The following is a 27,301-nucleotide window of genomic DNA, read 5'->3' on the forward strand; positions in this document are numbered from 1 at the left end:
ATGTCGGGTTGATATTATTTTGGTCAACCTGAAGATGGGCAGGGTTAGCATTTTGCGGTCGTCACTTCCTGGAGGCGACAACATACCAATGTCTATAGGGAAGGGAATCCATGTGCGGATTGTGGGGCTGATCGAGTTGGCATGTCCTTGCCAAGAAGAGTTGTAGTGTAGTCTTAACTTAGGCTAACCTAATCAGATAAATTCAGGTACGACGTACAAACCCTAAATTTAAAAAGCTAATCCAACAAATATATTTTCGTCCTAATTTTTATAAAAGACTCTGAAATTAAAGGAGGTTCACATGTCAAGATGGGCTCACTAACCCATTATTTAATTTTGAGAATTTATTTGATAACGTGTTTTATACAAAGTTTATTTTGAACTCACAAATTTCCACAACGCAAAGTTCGATACTTCATTTTTAAAGTGAGATTGATAGGATTTCTAAAGACCTAAAATAGCAAAATGCGCTAACAATCCATTCAACCCTTTAAGTTATTGCTAAGTTATCGAACAGTTCAATAACGAAAACGGCAATACGACCATCGAAAGCGACAATATTTTCATACATGAATTTTCACGTTATAAACTCATATTATTTCTGACGTGGCACGCGCATCATCACCATCGACGAAATACAATTACGATCTTTTACATGCGTCTCGTGTCGCGCCATTCGAAAGCGCAACGTGTAACAATCACGGAATATCCCTCCCACGCTCGACCTACGCAGTAGAAGACGAGACGACGATCAGCCCCCTGTCGCTGCTCACTGACGAGTTACGACCGGCCCCCACGTGTCCAGCGGTGGAGAGCTCGGGAGGGCAGGGGCCGCGTCCTACCGCGGGTGAGGCTATCGCCGCCCCCCGAGCTCCGGCCCATTCGGTATTTATAGGACTGTTTTGCCGGGGAGGTGTGGAGAGGAGAGGAGAAGGCGGGGAGAGAGAGAGAGCGCGTGGAAATGAGGGCTTGAGCAGTTGCCCCGAGCAGAGGAGGAACAGCAGCAGCAGTGATGAATCTGATGATGGTGGAGAGCCAGGAAAACCCTAAGCCCTCCGCCAAGGTAAGACCCGCCCCCCGCCCGCCGGCGATCGCCCGCCGGTCGCCCTCCCGATCGATTCCCCCCACGGCGATGTTTTCCCTCGCTTCGATTGCGCCCCGGTCGTCCCCGTCGCGCCGCCGGCGACCGCCCGGCGCGTCGGCGCGGCGGGGATTCGGGGAAAGTACGTGATTTCTTCTGTCGTTGTGTTTTTGACTTTTTTTCGGTGGGATTGGGAGTGTGGTGTCCGTTTTTTTTTTTTTTTTTGTTTTTTTTTTTTTTTTTGTCTGCTTGCAATTATGGGGAGCGGGATTGATTGAGGTGAATGTGGCTAATTGCTTGGGAAAGTTGAAGCTTTTCGGTTTTCGTTTGAGCTCCGGAGGATGATTTTGGCTGGGTCTAGCGGTTTTTATCGTTGCGGTTTCCGGTTTTGTTAGGGCGGCGTTCACGAGCGCGGTGATTCCGCCGGGGGTTTTGATTGGTGGGGAAGAGGGAGATTGGGATTAGATGAGTGAATGAAAGATTTAGTCGTGGAAATCGGAATGTGGGGTTGGCATCACGGTCCTCTTGCCTTGTTTTTTTCCGTGTTGAGTTCGGTTGTTATGTAATGGTGTTGCAGGATGCGTGGAGGTGATGCGGTGATATTATCTGCGAGCTTAGTAAAGAAACTTTTGGTACGGGTCCATACTGTGTTCGTTGATTGGAGCTTTACGGCGTAAGCAAGATAACTTTGCACGTAGGTCCATGAGGGATTGGATTGTTGCGTGAGTAGGCAAACGGTCTTGTGCTTCGCGTCTGATGTTTCAAGGTCAATCTGTAGTCAATCTGTAGCGCATTTGCTGTTCTGTCAGTGTCTGTGTGTTGAGTGTTGATGATATTTGCTTTAGTGGGAGAAGGAATCGATTAGTTACCTAGACTAGACATATGGTTTCTACCATCTCCATTTTGCTTATGTGAGGCAAAGTTACTATTGATATCACATCGCCCGCGAGGGAAGGATATATCTTGTTGCATGGGTTGAATATCGTGGCTGATTGAATGCTGAGTTAATTTTCTGTTTCTCTGTTTTTTGTTACTTTAAGAAATCTGGGAGTAGCTCAATCGACATATATGCCGTGCAATGTGGGAAGTGCCACAAATGGAGGGTGATCGACTCACAAGAAGAGTACGAAGAGATCAGAAGTAACTTCTCGGGGAACCCCTTCTATTGCAGCAGGAAACCTGGCATTTCGTGCAACGATGCGGCGGATATAGAGTACAATTCGTCTAGAACATGGGTCATTGACAAGCCAAACTTACCGAAAACTCCGGAAGGTTTCAAGAGGAGCCTGGTTCTGCGAAGAGATTTCACCAAGTTAGATGCTTACTACATCACACCTTCCTGGGAAGAAAATGAGGACCCGCAATGAAATAGCAGCTTTCTTGGAAGCAAATCCTGAATACAAAGGTGTGTCCATCTCGGAATTCAGTTTTCACTGCCCCAAGATAGTGGAGGACACCATTCCGGAGCATGTCGAGAAGAGAGTTTCCGGCGGTGGCAGTGGGAGTAATAAGAAATCTAAAACAATGAAAGATCAAGAATAAGCAGTTGCTGGTGATGGGTGCTCGGTTCTACTTAGGAAAGCTGTTGTTTAACGTAGTATGTTCGTGTGCTTAGCATGATGGGGTAAAATTTTGGGGGATCTCCAGGCTTGGCTCTCTGTTTGTTCCCTGGCATGCACTTGAATCTAATTTACATATGGACGTCGTGAGAGCAAGTGCTTTGTGTGTTCCTGTGGGTTAATATTTTCTTCTGAAATGCGATTAGAGGTACTCCAGGAAAGGAAGCTTTGTTAATTCCAAGCCAAAACTGAGAAATTTGGCTTAAAGTTTTAGCAGGAGTATTCCTGCAAGCGTGTTGCTTGACACAATTCGGAGTGCGTCTTGCAGATACCGAGTAATGCGAGAGTTTTAATTTTGGAATGGCGATCGAGCGCACTCTTGAGATGTTCTAGTTTGACACGATACGAAGAACTTTTCTTTCGAGTGTTGTATGTTCAAAGTTCATTATTGTCTTCATATAAGAAATGGGCCCGAAAGCTGGCTATTGTTTGCCATTTGCAGTTTGGAACATTATTGATAGCAATGACCGTTTGCGTTTGGAGTTGTTTCGAATCTTGTCTTTTCCATGTTGGAAGGAGCCCCTCTGGTCTGAATTTCTCAGGGACGAGGTTTAATTCCGAGAACAAAAGCCTTGATCACGTATGAAAAAACGTTGGGTAAAAGATCCTTGACCTCTGGTCTTTATATGCACCTCTTTTTTCTGCTGTTGTCAGGTCCTTTCTTATGGATGAAATAAAGGTGCTTCCGAATCAGTTTTGAGTATTTGTTTGCTAGTTTCCATACCATGGGACAAGCATGTAACATGCCAAAAGGTATGACATAGCGAGAGGCTATAAAAAAGTGACATTGTCAATAAGCTCAATCTGGCAATTGTCTCATAAGCATTTCAGATCGTCAATGAGAAAATGAAACCTCGCCACAAGCAGCAGTAGCAGCGACGTCAAGATGGTAACATTTCCCAGGATGTGATTGTTTATATGAATCTTCTTATATCATTGCACTCGATTCTCTATTTAGGACTCTGAAAGATCTTAGTTAACTCTTAGGAGCTTTACTACGTTTTGTCTCCGAAGTTGTTTTTCCCGTCTCTCTACCCTTTCATCCCCACCGACCATCTCATAATCACAAGCATCTAGCGGCCTTCTATTTCCTACAGGCAGTACACGAGAGAGGTCTGTGTCTACTTCTCCATCATCTTGCAAAATGAATCCAAGAAAGAGAGTTTCACTATACGAATCCAACCCCTGGTGTTACCGAGCTCACACTCCATGTGCTCCATCTTTGCCCGGCTTAAACCGAAAAAAAACACATAAAGAAATCATACTTCAATCTCAGTAAGGAAATGAAACCTCATCTTCCATTACATTTCAATTTAGATTTATTAGATGACACTGCTGCTTACTGGCTTTGCTGCCATTGAAATCCGAAGCATCCAAAACAGAAAAAACAAAACTCTCATGGAAGGGAACATATTTTGTTATCGAGATGCAGTCTATATGTCACATAGTAAATATTAAGGCCATGTTTGCAAGAACTAGTGATACCTTATGGCCAGAGCACGAACTGACTAAAACGAATTGAAGACGTAACAGGGCCAAATTGAGAATTCAAAGCACAATCCATCTGTCAATTTCATTATTGAAGCAGGTATTGGTCTTTCAAACAAATTAAACTACCAATCCAAAAAACGACTAATTGGATGGAAACTTCTCATGTTTCAATTGTGAGGAATGACTGGACCAAAGGTGATCATGTGGATAACTATTAATCCGTCTACCTTTGCTATGAAGAAAGTCAGTTTAGTTGACAAAATGTCTTTACAGGGTCCAACTTCCATTCCCTCCTTTATTCATGCAGATAGTAAGCATATGAAAAGCTCTTGTTTCTTCCCAGTGCATGGTGCTGATCTTACCTCCCCATTTTCCCACTTGTGTCTTCCTTGAGAAAATATCACAAAAGCTTGTGTTTCCACCAATGTAAGTATCGCAAGTTCTTCCCCAAAGCAAAGCACAGCACAAAGCTCCAATCTGCAAGATAAGTAGACAGAAGTCTTTGGGACAGCCACAGATATTCCATTTCACAAACTTGCTTAGATTGGAGAAACTATTTTTTCCCAACTTGTTCCAAAGTATTTACAAACAAAAGAATGTTATCAAGGGTTCACCAAATATCACCTTCTAGGAACCTACATTTCTCTTCTAATATCAAAACTCAGCAACTTACACGGGCAGTAACAGGGTATGTACATCTAAGCCTAGAGGCAAAAGGTCACCTTCAGTTGCTTGGAAAAACCTGTGATTTGGCCATAGAATAACCAGTGGGAGAACTAGCATTAAAAGAACAATCCTCGATGAACACTGACCAATGTGAATCAGAAGAGCAAGGCCTATTTCTTATCAAGAAACAGACTAAGTCCTCTGAATCCTCTGAATAAGGAGCACAGGTCCTGCAGCTCATTAGCTCCAATCCATGAAGCATGTTGTCAGCTTCTCAACTGAATGCTAGCCAAACTCCCAAGTCAGATCAGATCAAGATTCGGATCCTGTTTTGCATGACCTAGTCAGGTTTGGTATACTCAAGAAGCATGTGTGGGGACCGGTAAATCTTAACTAGTGTCCAATAAAGGACCTCCTCCACTCCAAGTTCACCTTCTGCTCTTGCAGCATATATATCCTCGCAAATTTCCATCAACCTATCACAAGACAAATATCTGCTGCTTAATATGTGTTGTAAACTATACCAGTAGATGCTTTATCCAAAATCTTTTATGAAACTTTTCTATAGTGAAGTTAGATTATCCAGAAAAGTAGTAATTCCAGATTTGGATAAATGAGAACTGAAAGTAATCTTGAGTGAAGGTAACACAAGCATAATGTTGCCAGTTATTACAATATTAGAGTTTCATTACCAAGAGAACCGCTACAACAGTTGAAATTTGGTGCAACTTTTGCTTTTAGCTTGTCTTTTTCTTAAGCATTTACAGTTTGATTTTATTTAGGCTCTGTTTGCTTCTTGGAAAATGAATGATTTGAAAAATATTTTTCTAAAGCTGATGGCTTGTATCATCTACAAAAATGATTGAAAATCTATAAATATTTTCATCGCCTATGAAAATGTTTAAAAATTAATTGTTTTTGATAATAAAAACATTTTCCATTGACTAATTATTATAAACCATACAAGCGATTGTTTTTAGAGAAATGTTTTCTAAATCATTTATTTTCCATGAAGTAAATGGAGTCTTGATGTTAAACGCCTCAAATATTTAAAAATATATGAATGTCAAAATGTAAAGTCACCCTAAAGTTCTTCATAACGTTTAAAAGTTAAATTATAATTCGGGTGCGACAGCTCGAACACATTATTTTAAAATTGACCGACCAGGTTACCCTCTAAATAAATCAAATATTTATTATATCTGTCTCACATATAATAATTATCTTCTGATGTAATCACATAATCCATACTGCAGATCTCCACCTTCTCTATTGTATTCAGATTTGGGTCATTAGCTTTATTTCTTGTACACATGACTTCATCCAAAGTCAAACTGGAAACATGAAAAAAGGAAGAACAAAAAACTTGCTAGATCTGAAAAATGACGTCTTTTTCATCTTCAAATCGACTCATATGCACCAAATCTTGAGCATTTTTTAATCTCACAGGCGGCACTATGTTTTCAAGATTACACAACAACAAAATATTTAAATGTCGAATTTGGTTTCTCTCCATATATTGTTCTTTCGATGGGTGGTTTCTCCTTTCGGTGAAAAAATAAAATTTCCTTTTGTTCTAGGTTCAAAGAATACAAAAGGAAAACCTTTTAAGTAAACTAAAATAGTAAAGTGATAATCAATCATTATGAATTTGCACTAGAAAAAGTAAGTACGAAAAGTATTGCTATTTAAAAGGTAATTTGGTCAGTTAACTAGAAAGGGTGTATTTTACCCAAAAATGGTGTGGAAATAGCCCCACCCTTAATATATTGATTTTGGAAAATTTAGACAAGGCCTTTTGCTTTGGCTTAAGGAAACAACTCATCCATCTTTTTGCTTTCTTCAGGGACAGTAGATAGAGAAAAGAAAAAAGTATATACATATGGAACTGGCACTCCACCAAATACCACATTGCAATTTGAAAAGCCGATAAAAGATTAAACTTGGACCCGTATTTCCATGTCTCAAACAAAAATAAACCTCAACTAAGACGGATTGTAAATATGTGAAACCTACAATACATAAGTATTCTTCAAAAGTAAAACTCGATTTGTCCTCACACATTATTCTCGAGAACAGTGCACTCTTCAAGCAATTACTTTATTGGCTATTCAGAAAACAAAATTCTTCTAAACTTTAGACCATTGCTCTTAAAGCTGACATTTACAATGCAAGGGACAACAATTTACATCTGGACCCTAGTTATGCAATAGTAGCATTATTGTATTAAGGAGTTTCATTTCAAACTTATTCACAGTTTTATTCAGAAAAATAAAATACTCTTAATGAATTGTTTCCGGCAAGCAAGCTTGACAAAAAAATGACAACCGACATTGATCATATACAGCATAATGTTATGAGCATATATGAGAATCAAGGTGATGAGAAAATAGAGAGAAGGCAATATAGAAATCTACTACCTGTCGCAGGAAGGAAGATTTTCATAGGGTATTCTCATTCTCAAGTCAGCACACTGGAGTCTGATAAAGCGACCGACAGCCAGCACAAAAGTAATATAGAGGCCCCAGATGCTGAACTTGCTAAGCGTGTCACCAAGGATGCCCTCTAAAATATACATTCAAAATATTAGTCAACTGCAATTGTCACACAATATCATGATAGTTCTCTGATTCACTAGAAAAAACCATCTGTACTTCCATGACTTACGGGGGGGTGTTTCTTCAGACACTATAATTGCCATTGGTCCCTTCAATCCTCCACATCCACTGACGTCTGATGAATTTATATCATGGAAGGACCACCACGGCTGTTCTGCACGATTCATGACAAGGTCTGCACTAACTGCATTAACCTGATAATTTATGGTGGATCAGTTGTCCTCGAAATTCATATCAGTATGCAAGTACAAGTACAAGTACAAGCCCAATGAGGAGAGTAAAGATCTAAAAGCTTTCCCAGATGCCATGTATCATATCATTGAATTTAATCCTAACAGAACCACCATTGGAAACAAACAGTTGAGGCTGCAACTATGTCGGCAAATTACTGCAGGAATTGAGTCCACTACCTTGTTAAAATTCAAGAAGGGATGGGCTTACCTCTTCCATGTCATCTAACTTCATGATATGATTAAGCACATCATTGGAAATTTGTTAATTAGATCCTGATGAGTTCAGTTCTTTTATTTCAAGCAACATGAAGTGGAGACATCACGATCTACACATGTCAACTATATCGGTTCCATGTTTCTCCCACCACTGCTTGGGAAAGACTCAAGCCAAAAAAATTTGGTGGATTCTCTAAAGAAAAATGAGAAAGTGAATGAAAAAAACTCTTTGGAGAACATATCCCAATCAAGTAATTAATGTGAGATTTTTAAGCCCTCATTCTTTTCATAAAGAATTTGCCATTGCCCACTGCCAGAAGTGAGAGAAAAAGGCTGCCATGACCCAATATTTTTTAAAAAGAAATTCAAGCTACATCATGTGGAATTCACTTTGAGATTTCCAGAGTTCTCATATATGAAACCATGCATTTATCAATCAGCGAAAGACTGGATATACAATGGCAGGTGTCCTGTGAATCTTAGCATCATATATCCTAGAGGGATGTAATTACATATCTAACCCTATATTTCCTCACAATTCTAGAACTACTTCCACATTTTTCGGCTAAAACCAATATGTTTGTCCATGGATGATCACGCGTCTCTCCCATAACTCAAGCTTTTGAATATAGAACAATGCAAGAACAGAATGGATCTGAACATCAAAAGTAGCAGTTTACATGCAAGTTTTGCTATAAGCTTGAGTCTCCTGCCCCATTCTCATATTCAATTGCCATACTACAGTAAAATTGCACAATCAACTTGCGTAAAGCCATAAGGAATATGCTTTTGTATGAATATTCTTAAATTACACTAGCAGCATAGGTTTCTTACATGTATCTAATTTATTAAGTTAATCAGAATATAAATTGTACACCCGTATTTTCACCGATTTAGTTTATTAAGTAATAGTTGGAAAGATATCATATAAGGAGTGCAGATGAACCACGCATCATGTACTAAAAAGTGAGCACAAATGCACTCTTGAAACATTCAGTGACAGCCTGATTGCACAAAAATATAGGCATGTAATGCATGGACTTCTTTGCAGTTTGTGTGTGTATGTGAGAGAGAGACAGAGAAAAAGAGAGACACACAGAGAGACAGAGAGAGATACAGAGAGTATGTAGGTAAACAACTGACCAATGACTCACTAACCAACTTACCTCCTGTTCAAGAGGTCTGACTTCACCGGAACCTGTGACACGGAAGTACCTGGGATAGATATTATGTATCCTAAAGCCGTTGCTGGAGCCATTGAGGACCTTTTGGATATTTTCTCTATTTGGAAGATCCTGAGAATCGACAGGCCTCTCATACTTCACAAGTTCCTTTCCTTTGGGTCGGTTCCTCGTAAGTACCCAGGTAAACGATATGCCCATGTCCACATCATGTTCAAGGGACTTAGAAAATCCAGACTGAACCACATTGGGGACAAGCCACAACTCGCTTGCATCAGCTTGGCAGCATATCAATTGGATATCATTCTTATCAAAAGTATCCAAGTAACCTTCAGGATCTAGATCAACATCAGTGTTGAGCTCGTACCATGGGAGCTTCTCACATAAAGTGGTTTGATACAAAGTTAACCTTCCACGGATGGTCTTGATATCAATCTGAACGCTGGCATCTTTGATGGGATTTGCAATATTAGTCGGGTTACCACTGCTGTACATCTGACAAAGTCAAGGGGGAAAAGTTGCTTGAGAGTACTTCATCTATAACAGTCTAATGAGCCTTCTACCAACAAGTTCTAAATGCATATTACAAGAACTGGAAGATAAATAACATCATGTAGAGTTAACAAGATTCTGATGTCTTACCAGCATTGGGGCCCAGATAACACATATCAATATGAAAAATAGACAGATGCCACTGCAACATTTGGTCATTTTGGTCTGCTTCTCTCCTTGTTTGTGCTTGGCTCTATTTAAGACTGCATCACACTTGACCAGGTATAGGCTCGCATAAATGTCTTCCAACTAAGAGAGAAGGCATTGAATCAGTCTATGCACTATACAGACATGCAAAGTCCATTGAATAGCCTCGGAGGTAAGTAGGTTAATCATTCTTAGATCATGAAACAAAGATACTTTCGTATTCTATTGAAATATAAGAACTAAAATCACAGAGCAATAAGATTGTCTGTCAATAATAACAAGGTGCTCAGATTATAATGCAGCAAGAGGCCCCAGATAAAATCAACTCCCTGAAGAAAGAAAATATATACAATACCACAATTATCACAATTAGCACATTTATTCTGTTTGAAATCCTTGAGTGTGTCCACAGATGATTTCATGGTGGTTATCCTTGAGACATTTCCCATTTTACTACAGTCACATAAATAAGGTAGAATAAGTCCAGAAGATAACATAATTAACAGCAAAAGCCCCATGATTCCATTCCTTTTATGTTATTCTCACTTCTCAACTATGTGGAAGATGGAAAATTGGTAAAAGAAGAGAATAAGATAAAGGGTCATCCTATGGCAACAGATCTTTAAGGATTGTCTAGAACACTACCAGGTATGGCAAAACTAGGGCAGGGCGGGAAAAGTACTTGAGTTAGCCATCAGGAATGAGATAAAATGTGAATCAAAGAGTCTGAGTTCAACCTCGAGGCCTCGGGAAGAAAAAGAAGGTGACAGAGGAATAAATGCTTCACATTCCACTCTTGCATTCTCTATAGCAATCAGGGCTCTTACAGATCCAACCAAGACACATAAAAGGTGTTCATGGGGCCTCTAAAATTGTTCCAAAGCTAAATATCAGCTTAATCATCCTTAAACTGGAGGTTCTATAAGGATGGAAGAACTAAAATATGCTGAAGCAAGAGTATACATGATTCATCAACTTGTCAAGGGATATATCTCATTCATCTCAAGAAATGGCCACTCAAGTGAATTCCAAGCTACGTAGTTGTACCTCAAATCCTAGGACCAACAACCACTGTTGAAAGAAGATGATAGAGACTACCGAAAACTAGCATTAGTGAAAAAGGACAGAGCAAAAGTCATCATGTTATTCCAGTATCTAAAGTCTACTGCCATTAGAAGTTCACTACACGACGTTCTGAGGTATCGCAGCATGATTAGCCAAGTAATGAGATTCTCTAGCTACGTAAAAGGTCTCACAACAGAGTAAAAATGGTAAGGATGATGATCAAGCAGCCAGGAATTGCAATTATAAAATATCATTGTTCTGAAGAACAATTAGGTGCTTATTCCTTTTCTTTCCTATATCATTGAGTGAGCTTAATTTGATAGAAGTACCTGAGACTAAAATAGAGCATGGAATTTATCCACGTCACTACTCCCAAAACAAAAGAAATTTGTTCAAGCAACAAGATCAGAATCAGGACACACTCAGGTGCCCTTTTATTTCTCAGGAAAAGGGAGGGGGTGGGGGTGCAAAGGGAGAGAAATTCACCTTTAGCCAGTCGTACATAGTCAAGGATGTGGTTGTGCATGACCAGTCCAGCACGCACCGTAACTCATAAAGGAATGGCAAAGCTCGATACAACCTATAGCCTAAGTAATTGACCCGAGAGACGCGACTGGTCAAAAACTGTCGATACAAGGTGCTTTGATGAGGAATGCCATAGCGTACTTGTATGGCTTGTAATGACAAAGAAACAGCTTTTGCTACATATATAGCACGAAGAGCTAAAACTCCAGCTTGTTGCTGGGAAGGCCCCAAGCGCCAGGCATGCTCAGTTACTGAGTATGTGAAAAGAATGAGACTAAAAAGATAAAAAATCACTTTCCCCAGCGCACATGAACATAGGTAAATTATGCGGTCAACCACGATCATGAAGAAGATTATCTGCAAGAAAGAACTTAATGCGGTAAGAAGCAAATTGACATGTCATGCTAGCCCAGAAGAATACTAGAAATAAGACTGAAGTGTCACAGCTTCAACAGACTGCACTAAGTAGGCAAAGAATACTCAACTGATGTCATATACCAGTAAATAACATTATTAGCCCCATAACTAGCTGATAATTGAAGAAAAACATTCAAGCATTCTAGGGCACAAAACTTCAGATTTTAGCTATATTTTTATAGTCTTCAAATCTCCAATTTAGAAAAGGCATTCACAAACGACCAAACAAATTGGTGAGAGTGTACGGTTGATACATTCAAGCTGAGTAAAACCATCTGCTTGGATTCCTTTGGAATAGACACAATCGTCACCAGAAAGAAAAGCAACAGAGTGGTTGAAGAGTGACTTACCATTAGTATAAAGACAAATTCCTTCGGAAATTGATCCTCGAGCTGAGATACATCAAGAAACTCACTTTTGTTCTTTATAACAGATTGATAGAAAATAGCCACCAAAAAGAAAACAGTCAAATCTGCACCAAAAATATAGGCATACAGATCAATTTCTCTTTTGCCACCTCCTATTACAGAAAGTATGATATAAGGAAATCCCATTTCTTCAACAGATCCAGATTGCTGTGCAAAAGTAATCTCTTTTGCTACATCACTTGCAGGAGTCAATGACCTGTACCATTCTGCAGAAGTACACTCTGTTGGAGGTGAGGCATATATCACCTCAAAAACTGCCAAAGCTATATTCGTCTTTTCTTCGCTTCTTTCAATGCTTTGAACATGAACCCTACTAGAATATGGGCAAAGATGAGGATTTCTATCCGTGTATCTCTCACTGTGAACTATTCTCAGCAATTGGTTGATTCCAGATTCTATTCTCTCTGGCTGAATCCCATCATCAGGCCATGAACCAACATCCATGGACACCTGAACAAAGTAAGGTGGAGATTCTGCCCCCTGTATCAGTGACTTCCAGTACCAAAAGAAGTTTCTGATCGTCATTTTAACCATGTTTATCATGTGGCACAGCAGCTCTTCAGCCTTCTTGCTCAAGCTATCCCTGACAAGGACCTCTTTTCTGCACAGAGCATTCACCCTATGGCAATTTATCTCAGTGTATGACGTCCATTCACCATCCTTTGCAGTTATTGAGCTCTGTATGAGGGTAAATAGGTAGACTAGAAATAGCGGCAGTATCCCAATAACAAAGAAAGATGTCATTTTATGTTCAGGAAATCCCAACTCATGAAGGAGGCCCGAATCAGCAGTCCATATATGGTGGTGGACAATAATTTGGTAAAGATATTGAAGTAGAATATAAACTTCCGTGTAGATCAACACAATAACCCAGAAAATATAAGTAGGACCAGTATTTACACAAAGGGCATACAAAAAGAGTGCAGCAAGATATGCCATTGACAGCAGGCTGAAGTTCCACAGGAAGACCAGAACGAAGCAACAGTAACACACAATGTCATTATTGGACTGCATCTGGGACCATATATGATATAATATCCTCCCTAGTTGGAAACTTGCAGCATCAGCACTCTTATCAGATTGCAGAGATGAAGAACGATTCAAATCTGTAAATCCCATGTTCTGGCTTTCCATCTCTTCATACTTCCCATCATCTTGTGATGTGGGTTCATTGGCATCCATATCTTCTGGCATGATGTTCAAGAAGGTTACAAGAGAACTAACCGCCTGGTTTCCGATAGATTGGACCTGGGAAACACCATCTCCTAAAAGCTGTACAGCAGAAACTATAGGGTTATCCTTAGCTTGACCTCTGACTTTCTTTCTTATCTGAATCATATAAAGAACCTCCACCATCCTCCTCAGCCTCAGTGATCTCACAATGAGAAAACTCAAATGAATGATCAGCTGAATTCATCACAGGAAGACTTTCAGCATTCATACTGGCAGGAGAATCATAAAATTCGAAAGGAAATACAGACTCCTCGCCAACAGCATGATCTTGTCTTCTCAGCAATTTATTCTCATTATCCCACATCCCAGCATCTTTATTTGAAATTAAAGAGCTCCTTCTCCTCCGAAGCCCTTCGCTACCTGGAGAAGTGCTGTCACAGTTTGCAGTGGGGATTCCACTATGAAGTTGAATTTGCAGGTTGAGCATCTCAGATTTCATTTTCTCCACTTGTGTGTTCCTCTGACGTTTCTTTTCCTCACATTCACGAATGTGCTGTAACTGAGCAGTCTTCCATGCAGCTTTCTTCTCTTGTTCACTTACAATGGTACCAATTTGCTCTGCCTCAAGATATCGGAAGACATAGTCGAATTCTGAGGAAGAAAACATATAGGATTGCACTGACACGAGAATGAAGATGATGATCTCAACCAGTGCAGATCTTGCGGTGATGCGGAAACCATAATCATACTTGTGAAAACCAATCACCTCAAATATATAATTTACTGTCTTGCATTTTTTGGCACAAAAATCCCCAACAAAAGGAGATTGATATGCAAGAGATAGAACAATAACTGCAAAGTTGTACATCCGCAAGAACTTAAAAATCCTATTTCTCTTCTTCAATATAGTGAGTCTCATTCGAAAGAAAACCAGAGCAAAGGCAAGATATCCAAGATGCAATATATCGTACTCCAGGGTCCCAGTAATTAAAACTAAAGCAAGCACGAGATCCAACAGATGGCAATAACAATATAGCCTCAGGTAGTCAAGAACTGTCCACATGCTTTTAGTTTCAAATGAGAGGTCTCTCCATACAAATATGTTTTTGCGCTGAGATATCACTTCTCTGTAAGTATATGACCCTGAAAAGCTGGACCTGTGATCGGCACGAAGTTTTAAACAAGCAAGCATGAAGACGATGAAGTAACTGATCAGGACACAAGGATCATCAATGGTAAGACCTGCATCAAAGTGGCACAAGTATCACAGATTTTGAGAAAACACTCCCATGGAAATAATGAACACAGACAAAATAAGTGAAATGTACTAATAAACATGTAAGCAAAGGGACATCCGAAAAAGATCAAGAACGATATAAACTATGATGAGTTGATGTGCCTCTAACATGCTATGTTCGATTTTAGGAGTGCTCTCATGCAATAACGGAGAGAAACTCTCAACTGGCAAAAGTATTAAACTACTAGGCAGCCTTACCTAACCAACAACTTTCACAGTAACGTAAATGCGAGCTTGAACTTTGCCAGCAATCATCGCAATGTACCTCAGCCTTGCTTGATGTCTGCGAATTGGCAGATAGTGTGCTCTTCCAAATGACAAGGTATTCTAGGACAAGAATGGAAGCAAGCAAAAAGACAAGTGCTGGCCATAATTTCCGAATGACATTGCGATTTAGAAGTATGCAAGCAGCAAGAAGTGCAATATAGAGCATAGAAATGGCATTTAACAAAGCAAAGCAGGCAAGGAGCAAGGCCACCATGTTAATTTCGAGACCAAAGAGATTAAACATGTTCTCCATCCAAAACTTTATATAGACTATGAAGATTGTCTTCTGCGTTTCAAATCTCTCCCTTCTCATGGTGATAATCCTTTTCCTGTTCCATTTGTGGCTTTCGCTGGTGCTTCCCCAAATATATCCAAATGAATATTTTCTAGCAATGCCAGCCGCAGAGCCTCCAGCTTTGGGTACATTATTTGATGCTTGAGAAAAACCAGAGGCTGAGGAAGACAAATTGTCTCTCACGCCTTCTGCTTCACAAGGAATTGCAGGCAAATCTGCAGGTGGCTTGCTTTCCCCGTTTGAATTAGAAAAATCCCTAAACACTTCTGCTGATACAAAAAGAGGGCAAGGTTCTTCGGTGTAATCTTTGCTCAAAATGTGAGTTGGTACTTTTTGTAACCAACGGAAGACATTGTATTGAAGGGTACAAGCAGATATCACCAGCACTTTTCCCCTTAAACCCAATTCTAGACCCCAAAAGCCTGACTGAAATAACTCAAAACCCAAGAAATTGGCTAAACTAAAGTTATTCTGTCCAGGAAACATTCCTGCCAGGGCACCCCACATCTGAAAGAGATATTCTGTCATCACCAGAATTCCTGTATAAAGAAGGAATAACTTTGATGGGATTCGAGATCCCTTAGGTAAAAGGGAACATATGACAAGACCAAGCAGATAAAGAAACCAAAGAGACTAATTGAAGACAATGATGCATAGAACACTGCTATATACACTATCTTGTCACTGTGCCAAATGAGGAGCCTCTTAATAAATCCAACTACTCCAAATTCCATAAGTTTGGCATTATCAGATTGGATATACTTGCTCTGTCTCCTCTCGTAGCTGTAAAGCTGCATCACAATCAGGATTGCAAGAGACTGCCAAATATTCTGCAACAGCAAAGCTTCTGAGTTGTAGGCCAAGTAAAACTGAAGATCAATCAACCCCGACAACCACATCTCAAAGGTGGAGAAATTGCTCAAGCTGTATATGAAGATAAACACAGTGATTGCATAAAACTTTAATGGAAACCAAAGGTGTCTTCTCGTCCTTTCAACAAGTTGTCTTCCTATGATCCAACATAGGAGAAGCAAAATGTAGCCAAACGATATGCAATTGGGTGTCACCAAGTAAACCGTTAGAAGGATTGTCAAAAAAGCAATATATGTGCCACATGAGCGATACACAGATAGGAACTTCTGCCCAATTGCACCGAGAAACGACGCAATCCTTCTCTCTGGAAATTGAAAGGAAATTACATTTTAGAAATGCAAATTATAAATACCTGTCGTATAATTTAGAAAAACAGTAAACAAAACCCTTCCTCTATAAACCTCTACAAGTGAATCTGGCATCCTGAACAGTGCATAACTAGTCAAAAGTCCACCACCACATCTAAATAGATAAAGCCCAGTCATTACTCGCATGCGATTAAACCAGTGGATAATCAATTTTCATGCAGAAACTGCATGGGGGAATTTAAGGGGTGTATTGGGGTTTGAAAGATTTTGGCAGAGGATGGTGGGCTTGGTATTATATCCAGAGTTAAATTATCCCAATTCATCTTTGTTTTGATGGTGCACAAGAAAGTTTTCTGTTCAACTGCTCTACACGTAGTACAACTGTGCAGTCACGAGAAGTCTACATAAGAATAAACTCAAGGAGAAATACAATATACAGTAGCACTGCACTCGAAAAAATTACTGCATAGATTTAACAGTTGTCCAGACAATTTCTAAAGGAGACTACACTTTCAGAGTGCTATTTAATGTGCCGAAATGTAAATTTTAACCCCATTTTCTGGGTGAAAATGAATAACAAACTATACCAGAGGAAGCATTTCGTTGGGTGCATCTAGTGTTTGGAGAAGCATACACGGACAGCAAAACTGATTTGCTCAGACCAGCTTTCAAAATGCCAAATCCAATTGGGGTGCTAGGTGAATGTTGCACAACCGCTGAGAAGGAAAATAGCATATCGAAACCATGATTGTGGATCGCACAGAAGCAAGCAAGCAGAGCGATTTCAAGGAAGTCCCAGGAACTGTCACGATCCAGAAGACCTGCAGCAATTTACCCAGCCAACCCCACCAAAACAAAAGAAAAACAAAATTCAGACTCTTGCAACAGAATATAGACCAATCACTTAGTGGCAATTTATAAGAAAGAATAGGTGTAAAAGTGAAGCATGAAAGGTTTGGCATACCTAACTGGGACAGAATTTGCATGCTCAATGAGGATGTATCTTCTAAAGTTCTAGAAATCAAACTAATCCGAAGAATGTAAAGCAGTGCAAAATGAGCCTCACAAAGGAGGATCAGGGATTGTCGTATCTGTCTGCCGATCTCATGGCCCAATAGATACACCAGAAAAAATATCACTGAGGCAAAGATCAGAAGGATGCAGAAATTAGTGAAATTCTGTTATCTCACATAATAAGCATTACAAGAGACTGAGGAATGAAATAAATTTAGTTGTGAGAACTCAATTAAATTGAATATGAAAGCACACAGCAGTTACTTACTATATACAGCATGGATGAAGCCAGGTTTCATTGCTATGAGAAATATCAAAGCCAACATAATAGCCCTTGAACATTTTCGTAGTCCCCAAGCAACAGTAGCAACAATCAATACTTTGGTATCCTCTACTGCATTCAAAATACAAAACCTCAGAAGACAAACTGGAGATATGCCTATTTCAGGATGTTAAATAGCAAGACATGACTTAAACAAGAAAAGTCTTAAAAATCGAAATGTGCAACTAAGTATGACATGACAAAATAAAAAACAGGGACATTGAGATACTTGTATCCAACACGGAGGAGTAATAAAAAGCATACATGATGATGTCAGCTTCATTTAATGCACAATGTCCCACTAAACACATGCATCAATGGTGCCATAATATCCTAAAACAAGATACTTTTTGAGGCAAAAGGGAGGGACCGCCAAAATACTGAAGTAGATCACTGAACATCAATGTAGGAGAAATGAACCAGCAATCCTCAAAATTACCCCATTTTTTGTTATCCCATAGAGTTTAAAAGTCAATGTCTTACTTCTTGAGGTATTCTTGCTTCCTAATCAGTCTTAAAGCACTCATTTTGACCCATCATCATCATTTTAGGTGAATCAGGATCATATTTCTAGCAAGCAGTATTCTCAGCCAGAATGCCGACCCAAAAGTTTGTGGATAAGCTGTATCAAGTTCCTTATCAGGGGCGGGAGGTATGACAGGCAGCAAAAAGTTCATTAAAACAGTGACCACAACATCAAAAACTAGTTTTCCTGAAATCATGACCTGGCAATTGTCAACAAGACTCTATATTAACCACATTCGGATATGATGCTATGCAATACGATCGACACATGACTCAAAAACATTTTTCATGCAAGTAGCACCATCAAATGAGAACATGACAGATAGATAAACATGCCCATCATTCATCAACTTGAAGTCTCCTCAACATCAAATAAGGACCTTTTTCTCTTCCTGGAGTGGGGTAAATGAATCATCTTACAAGGATAGGCAATATTCAACGCCGCTTGTTCTGTAAGATACTTCTAATAATGTTCATTTTAAAGGGTTCATCTTCATATCCTTTTGACATATCTCCTCCTATAAAGTCATGTCTTCTCATTGAAGAATCTTGAGGTCATCCTCGCACCAAGCGTTGATTTGTGTTTCCCTCATCCTATCCTCAATTTTGGACCCCACAAATGTTTCTGGATAAACTCTCATATTTTAAACAATCACAATCGAGGATACATTGATTCATGTGCATCTTCTTACTAAGTTAAGTGTACTCTTTCCAATGCTAAAAAAAAGTGTACTCTTTCCCAACACATAATATCAACACAATATTTAGCAGAGGAAATTTTCTATGAACTACTTATCTAGAGGTTTATTAACATTCAGCAACATACTTCCCTGACTGAAAATATATATGCCATACAACTGCAGGTATTCCTCTCTAGAATTTAATGAACTTGTCTTGTCATTGACTTAGAGCATTAATATCCTATACATCCGTATTTTGCAACACATGACAAACAAAGTCCACCTTTTACAGTCTTTTCAATTGCCTTGGCATCTAATTCAAATTGATCCCTGTTGCTAGCAAAAAATTATTTGCAGAACGTTGAAAACAAAATTGGCTACACCAGGAAGAACAACAATGCATAAGATCCATGCACGCAAATGAAAAGTAAACTATCAAGCTAAAGCAATTACATTACACCATGATCATATGGCAAGGATGACTAGCCAATCCCCATGATAAAATAAATAATAGTACTCCTCCACCTCTTCCCAAAATTACCTTCTCCATAAGAGTCATCATTTGGATGTTGCCCATACTCATCAGATAAGCTGAGGAAAACAGAGTTGTTCACAAGATTTCCCAAGGCAACTAAAACACCGAGACAGAATTGAGCAAGAAGAAAGAATCCGGGAACTGGATAATGCCATAAACCAACCATCTCCCAGATTTCCGTGTCCTGAACATGCATCAATAATTAACATCTCTACTAGTTTCTAAGAAGAGGATGTAAAACTTAATGCAAAATAGGGAGATACCTTCCCAGCTTCCATTTGAAGAAGGCAAATGCTACATTGAATACATATGTAGCCACAGCCCACAGGAGAATGAAGACCAGCAGAAGCCCATTTAATCGATGCAATCGAAACAAAGAAGGAAACGCATAAACAATGTACCCAACATATGCAAGTAAGCCAAAGGCACATATGCTGGCAAAATGGAAACTCCAAAATGAGAGGGCAAACAAGGAGACCTGTCATGTTCAATACAAAATTTTAGAGACATACAACTAGATTTCTGAGAAACAAGTGCACAAGCACCTGAGTGCTTAACCCTCATGCTCATAGCTCGAAAATGAAAAACTGTAGGCAGGGTATGGACTTCAGAGAAAATCAGACATGGCACACCTCAGACAAGCAAAACCTTTTCAGTGAAAAGTAAACCCTGAATAATGATATCACAGTTCTGAAGTTAAGGCTTTAATAATCAAATGAGAACTTTGAGTACTTTCAGTTTTGGACAGGCACCATATGGAGCATAAGTTGCGCAGTCCTGTCTTATTCCAAAGACAACTGGCCATCAGAAGTTTCTGTTGAATCAACCAAATGATTATCACATTTACTTCTTGAAAAAAAAAAAAACCCATAATCAATCACAGAGGATGGCTGATGTAGATCTGGAATACCCTCACTTGGTGACATGCCACCTGCTTTTGGTTTAAATTCTTATTTAGCTGAATTTACTAACCATCATGTAGATGAAGCCTCTAATGGCTCTCAGTTGAAAGCTAGTTAGTTGTACATCAGTTGAATGCCAGGTGTTCAACTTTATCACTTTAAAGCATTTTAACTAATATTTCCTTCCTAGCAAATTATAATCTTCCCAAACCACTTGGCATGTGAGTTACAGGGATTGAGATTCAAGCCAGCATAAGAAGTTAGGACCATACATAACTAGAATGGGAAAAGCATGAAATTTTTCATTCAATTTGCTCAATTTAATGACAGAAAAGGTTAGCTAGATCGATGGCACATGTATTGCGTCCATTTAATGGAAGAAGAGGCGCAATAAGTCAGGAATTATTTTCCTGCTAAAGATTAAGGTCTGAGCATAGTGACTGATTAGCTCCATCTTATCAGCAACAAATACATCACACATAATGCTGAATTGGTTGGTATTATTAAAGGCATAACCTTTAAAAAGATTGACAGCAAGATGAAAGCAAATTAGTCTAGGAAAAAGCAAAAAGAACTCATCCATTATAATCTAGATTTAACTGGTATCATATTTCCCATCTGAAAGAAAGCAGAAAACAGCTAATTATGAACATTATGTTAAATACGAAACACTATTGTGCAGGACAAAACAAAGACTTTTCCTTAAAAGAGGATTCAGCCACCGCTAAGAATCAGGATTATGCTCTAAAGTTTAAAAAAAGAAAAAGGAATGAAGACAATTATCACACGTATTATCAGAAAGAGACAAATTGCGAGCATGATATAATAGCAGTTTTAGCAATGTGTACCGGGAAACCATATGCGAAAAAATTGATACTGAAGGTTCGAAAAACTGATCCCCTCAATAGCACATTGGTATGTCTTACGCCGGATCTGTAATTAGACAATGTAATTCATCAATTATAAAGGTATTTCAAGCCAAACATGGCATAAGAATATTCTAAAGTTCAAACTGTCTGCTCCTTTAAAGACAGTTAGACGAACAGTAGCAGCTAGACTTTGATCCCAGGTAAAGGAGGTAGAGACGAAGTCATTCAAGAGACTATATATGCAAAAACAAAAATTTTTAATTTACAACTATCACTTCTAGTTAGCTACTGTCCTCCCAACGGCTCGATTATAAAGAATATGCAACCACTTTCAATGACATGTATGTTTTCAATCTCCACTTCGCATTCCACTTAGTAGACACAGGGATCATGTTAGAATGCCTTTTCCAATATCTTTTGGACGCAGTTAAAGGTTAAGATGTTATCCAACATTTCACCAAAAAAAAAAAAAAAAAAAAAAAAGATGTTATCCAACATAAAAAGTAGACATGAGATGTGAAATTACGCTACTGTAAATATTATTTGATGTCAATTTTAGGTGCAAAGCCTCCCTTGGGAATCATGGATCTGGGCAGGTGATAATAACTCAAAGTTCACCTATCTAAACTTGACAGCAAACACATGCTGCAACAATACATAATATGCTTTATCCATATAGTGATTTCATGTAGGAACCTCTGGAGTTAAACAATAAACTAAGATAGATGCCGACCAAAATTAATTAAATTAAAAATATATTAGGCATGACCCATTATTCAGGTTGCTTACATATAATTTGCCATTACCTCATGGAACATCCATCCCATGTAGAAACTTACACTTACATGGAAAGACAAAAAAGAGATCAGAGAACGTATAATGCAACTGCAAGAAAAGCCTCTCATATTAAGTAGTAGGAACTGTTAAAAGAGTATTAAGAGGGAAAATATATTGCGGAGTGTCAAGTTTCATCATACACTATAACCCACACCACCCCCCCAAAAAAAAAAAAAAAAAAAATTAAGAGCTCAGGCAATATGTAGATGTAGATATTGTTCTATCTTGTTTATTATACAAGTAAAAAACAGAAATTATCACTTAAAATACAGAGCTTTGACTGGGGAGAAACTCATAAGGAACTGTACCTCGACTCACGAATGAAAAATGAATTGGAAGGAAGAAGGTGCTCTGTCAAACTACTCTCGTTTGTTGATAGAATGAGATCCATCTCCTCTAAATTACATTTGACATGGGATAGCTGCAGTAAAAAGAAAAGTACTTATAACCACATGAAAGCAACAAATGCACTCACCCAACCAAAAACAATCAGGGGTTTTATAAACGATTCAAATAAAAATGGTTTAACTGTCAACATAACAGTTTCCAATCATGAGAAAGAAGGCAAAGTTGGACCAGATCTTGACTTAAGTGAATTCTTGTTGTGAGTGAATATATACTGTACACATGATTCTCTTATACATTCACAGCATCAATTATGTTTTGACCTCTTACTGCAATTTTAATTTCGTAATAGGTTCTATTTCCTATCCAATGTGCATGACTACGATGTACCCACATTTTTGGGTAAACATTGATGAATCAAAGGAAATGTCGCAGGTATCCATTCTATGCTAGTTAAAGAGCTGAAACATGAGATCAATGTCCAAATGCAACTTTAAGGTCAACAAAAAACCACTGAAGGATTACAATTTGTCATTGGCTAGATGATCTAACATTTCTCCAATTAAACAACTAAATGAAAGTGCTTCCGTTCCAAGAGGTCCAATAACTTGAGAAAAGTAACCCCTGTAATTGCATAATACTCCAAAAAAAACCCAGCAAACAGGCAATCGATAAAGTTTTTTCTAGAAAAAGATGTAGTTGAACACAGAATGAGATAAAAATGCAACACATGACAGAGATCACAACAATCAAATTGTCTCAACAAGGATCTATGTTACTAATCTCAACCAGGAGTCATTTGATCAAAGAACTCGAAGCTACGTACCATCATATAGAAAAGAACAAGGGAAAGACCAGAACAAATCTTTGGCCACTCAGTAGTAGTAGATATTTTATATAAACCAATGAAGTCAGCTATCCAATTTGATATCTCAGGGAAGTCTACGGGAAGCTGATACACATAAAGCAGAACAATGTTGAAGCCCGCATAAAGCTGAAGTGCCCTCCACCACCTTCAAAACCGTATAATTGCAAAGCACTAGATTCATTAAGAGCAGGCATGTTGTGCAAATGGAATGAGCAAAAGAAGAGAAACTTTACATGCCACTGAATAAGTTACCTGAATAAACCAAGAAAGTTGCTACTTAGAGACCAATCTACAAGGCCAACACAGCTGCCCACAAAAAATGGCAGAGAAATCCATGAAGGGTAGCTGATTCCCACAACAAGCTGGATGGCAGGCAACACCAAACAGAAAGCAATCCTCAGTCGGGAACCTATGATATTGTAAGACAGACAGGTAAAAGAAAATTCAAGCAAAATTGTCAGTTGGAGGGCAAAAAACAAACTTAAAGACTATTAACTCTTCTTACAAAAGCTTATCCCTCGTGTAGAATATTACTTCACCGAAGAAGAAGAATATACTCTTCTTACAACCAAAGTCAAAGTCACGAACCCATTATCAAGAGGGAGAAACCAAATTCACAATAACATGTAACAGGATATCTGCTAGCTTAAAACTGATGCTGCCAATGCACCAAAGATTATTTTTAATCAGATAGAAGCCCACTTGATGCAAGATGATTTGTACAGCTTTGCATGAATAGCAGAGTTGCAGTATACCATATGTATCATCTAACATCTGGACTTCCTCAGAAGCACTTGATGGCTGTGAATTGACAAGTACCTAAAACCATAGGGCAATGCAAGTGTGGATTCCGGCTAGGTGTCTGGGTGACGAAGGCAAAGCAAGATTGTGCAAAACTTTCTTGGTTTCACTTTTGTTGAACCTCTTAACATAAACCCTAGGATATTTGACAAACCAAGAAAGTCTTAAGCAACCTCTTTTTGACACTGTCTCACTCTTGCAAAGCCATTAAGACAGACCTAAGTAAAGTGTATATCAATAATTAACAGTTACAGCACCAACCCACATTAGCACGACAAACAGATTTGTCACTAACTTTCTATTACCTCAGCTCTTTAATGGTCTACCTCCTATAAGGCATTAACACTGGACTTAAAATTGCACCTTGACTTAGAATACAAAGTTCGTGAAAAAAACCACAGTCAAGGTTTTTATTGCAGAGTTTACTCATCTATAGCTAGTAAGAATAATTATCAACAGATTGCATTTCAATTCTTAGGTCTTTATCTTTCTTGTAATCTCTACCGTATCCAACAAGCCACCTAAAATAGGTAATATAACAGAGGCCTCTCCAAACTTGTAGCATTGACTGATAAAAGCCTCAGCCATAAACATGAGGACATAATGGGATGAAATTCATCCTTATAAGCCATGGCAAATTAGAGTTTTCCAGTAGAACTGAATTCACTGTTACTCATCTTCTCCATATATTAGATCAGCCGCATAATTTTCAAGATGTCTCAGATAACATTTACAGATGGTAAGTTACGAACTTGATATGACATGCTAATTAATTAAAGAAGTTAAGAAGACATACTAAATTGTCTCCTACAATTACTCACCCAAATGTTGAATAACAGACACAAAGCTCCCCCAACATGAATCTGGCGATATAATTGGACCAAACCTATTCCAGTTGATTTGGAGAAAAGCAACAGTAACTGCTAAAAGGTGTAATGCCAAAAAGTAAATTGCTGAGGGCTTTTTCCAGGAGTGGACTCTGCATACATACCAAACGTGAAGAATTTCAGAAAAACCAGACATGATTCTTTAAAAAGAACAACAGACACTGAAAAATAAACTCTCACGTCAGGAATCCAAAAAGCTTAGCCCATGAAGCATCTGCTTCACTCCATCTTCCCCCATGGATAGCCCATATGATAAGAAATAGTGATTCACAGAGCATTACTAGTATTGAAAACATGATGATGGACCACAGCAACCAGGGAGGCCTCTGACGACGAAAGCCTACAAGTAAAACAAATGCCAGTTTGTACACGTAAAAATTCCAAATAAAGTAACAGGTGGAAACTATTGCAACAAACCCGTTAAGTTAGACAGGATAACTTTAAAGCAACAAAATTACTGAGAAACAAACATGACAATAGCATTAAGATGCAAAAGATTTGCTTAGAAGTGGAAAATCACTAATGGAGACTATAAGAAATCAATTTGCATTAGCATGATGTATGAAATTTATGCACCATATGGATTTTGCAACTGTGGTTTCTCATTCAAGAGCATCTCTTTCCTTCAAATGTCCAATTCATAAAATATACCCATTAAACATGGAAGAGGAAGGAGGAGAAGATTGCTCAATCAGGAACAAGGACTCACATCATAAGAGAGTTAAAATGTAGCTTACCCAATTTCGATACGTTAAACAGAAACACGAGGAATGCAATCAAATCTGCCAGACATATCAAACTCCAGTTGATTAAAGCAGCTGCACCACATGAAGTTGATAATATTAATATGGCATAAAAAAAAAAAAAAGCAAAAAGCAACCATGCCATACTGTAAGCTTCAAAAGGGAGAGTAATCATGAACAACTCTGCAAAAGATAGAAAAGGAAAAACAGGAAAGAAAAGGACAACCTATTTCTCTATTAGCAACCAATGAAAACAACCAGGGTCCTTAATCAGCAAATTGATCAGGGAAAAGTCCACCATTAGTCCAAAAGAGAGAAATAGAGAAGGAGGGGGAAATCCTAAAATTCACATGCATATGTAAGCAGGTATTCTCGAAAGTGAACTTCTTTCATTTGTACCTGACAAAGTGGCACCAGAAAAACAAACACCTATTCCAGAAAACACTAACGTTTAACCTACATCCAGTCCACAAAGCTACACTGGAATTACAGCGAACACATGACAAGCCTACTTTAGAGAGAAAAATAGAATATTGTACAGAAAAGCCAACAGCAATGGCCCTACACAAGAAGTTGCATAAAAGCTCACTATAACCCTGCATTAAGATTCTACAAAACAGCTTGCCAAAACATAAAGCACGACGAAACAACATGCACAATATCTCCAACCTTCCCCAATGTTCTAGCTAGTATATACAAGAAGCAAAATCACACTGAAGACAGAGGACAACTCCTACCTGCCAAAAGCAGCAGAGGCAACAAGACTCCAGAAATGAAGTGCCCCATTGTGAAATTTTCCTTCCCTTTCTCAACTCGCGATGAAACTCCTTCTATATATAGCGTTCTGCGAATTTTAACAACTTGGGTTTTCGATCTCAACCTATATCACGAAAACCCATGTCACGGAAACTCCCCCTCGTAATCCAGCAACTACCAATTCGAATCCCGGAAAGTGGAGCCTCCCTCGCCCTCTGCCCGGACGGGAACAATAATCCAAGAAAAGGGGAGAACGGAAACAAGAACCGGCTCCCGTTAGTTTCCCAAATAAATGGTCGTGGCAAAAAAAAAAAAAAAATAAAACCGGAACACGACGTTGATTATGGTCGGAATGCAACCCCCGAAGAAAATTCCTACGGGAGAAACGAACACACGCAACCACCATTCTCAACCGCACGTCTTATCCCATCTGCTCGTTCTTACATTCGAACGCGCACGACGACGTAGTGCCGTAGTGACAGAGATTTGCAAGGAAATCTGCGTACCGGGAGCTCTAAAGCATCAAGATTTCCACTGAATTCTTGATCTTTCGTCCCGCGCTTGTGATCTGATGCATGTGGGGCTTTTCGAGACAAATGGGTTGTAAGAAATTAGATTAAAATAAGGAAAAAAGGAACGATTTTTTTGGCTGTAAAGCTGGGTGTTTTCGGCCCCAACGCATGGGATCTGTTGGGCGGGGTTTGCTCTGCTGGGGAGGTGCCTTTGCCTTGGGAAGTTAAACTGGAATATCCTTGCTGAGGGAGG

The 27,301-nt window shown here is 38.9% G+C and overlaps 2 protein-coding genes across 2 annotated transcripts; one reads left to right on the forward strand and one right to left on the reverse strand.

Annotated features, from left to right (window-relative positions):
- Nucleotides 1–777: 777 nt before the first annotated feature.
- LOC104457040 (methyl-CpG-binding domain-containing protein 4) lies at nt 778–3,135 on the forward strand. Its single transcript, XM_010071968.3, is given in 3 exon segments — nt 778–1,063; nt 2,122–2,421; nt 2,423–3,135. Coding segments are annotated over 3 exon segments (552 nt in total). The 5' UTR covers nt 778–1,012; the 3' UTR covers nt 2,624–3,135.
- Nucleotides 3,136–4,247: 1,112 nt separating this feature from the next.
- LOC104457039 (piezo-type mechanosensitive ion channel homolog) lies at nt 4,248–27,258 on the reverse strand. The gene is given in 24 exon segments (XM_039299280.1): nt 4,248–5,333; nt 7,278–7,422; nt 7,525–7,669; nt 9,091–9,600; nt 9,748–9,906; nt 11,356–11,751; nt 12,162–13,592; nt 13,594–14,654; nt 14,908–15,891; nt 15,894–16,448; nt 17,040–17,273; nt 17,417–17,590; nt 17,735–17,860; nt 19,535–19,714; nt 19,793–20,006; nt 21,279–21,363; nt 22,445–22,557; nt 23,308–23,494; nt 23,602–23,758; nt 24,972–25,129; nt 25,218–25,377; nt 25,775–25,855; nt 26,518–26,751; nt 27,043–27,258. Coding segments are annotated over 23 exon segments (7,440 nt in total). The 5' UTR covers nt 26,567–26,751; nt 27,043–27,258; the 3' UTR covers nt 4,248–5,197.
- Nucleotides 27,259–27,301: the final 43 nt, after the last annotated feature.

Source organism: Eucalyptus grandis, chromosome 8 (assembly GCF_016545825.1).
Source record: "Eucalyptus grandis isolate ANBG69807.140 chromosome 8, ASM1654582v1, whole genome shotgun sequence".
Lineage (NCBI taxonomy): Eukaryota > Viridiplantae > Streptophyta > Magnoliopsida > Myrtales > Myrtaceae > Eucalyptus > Eucalyptus grandis.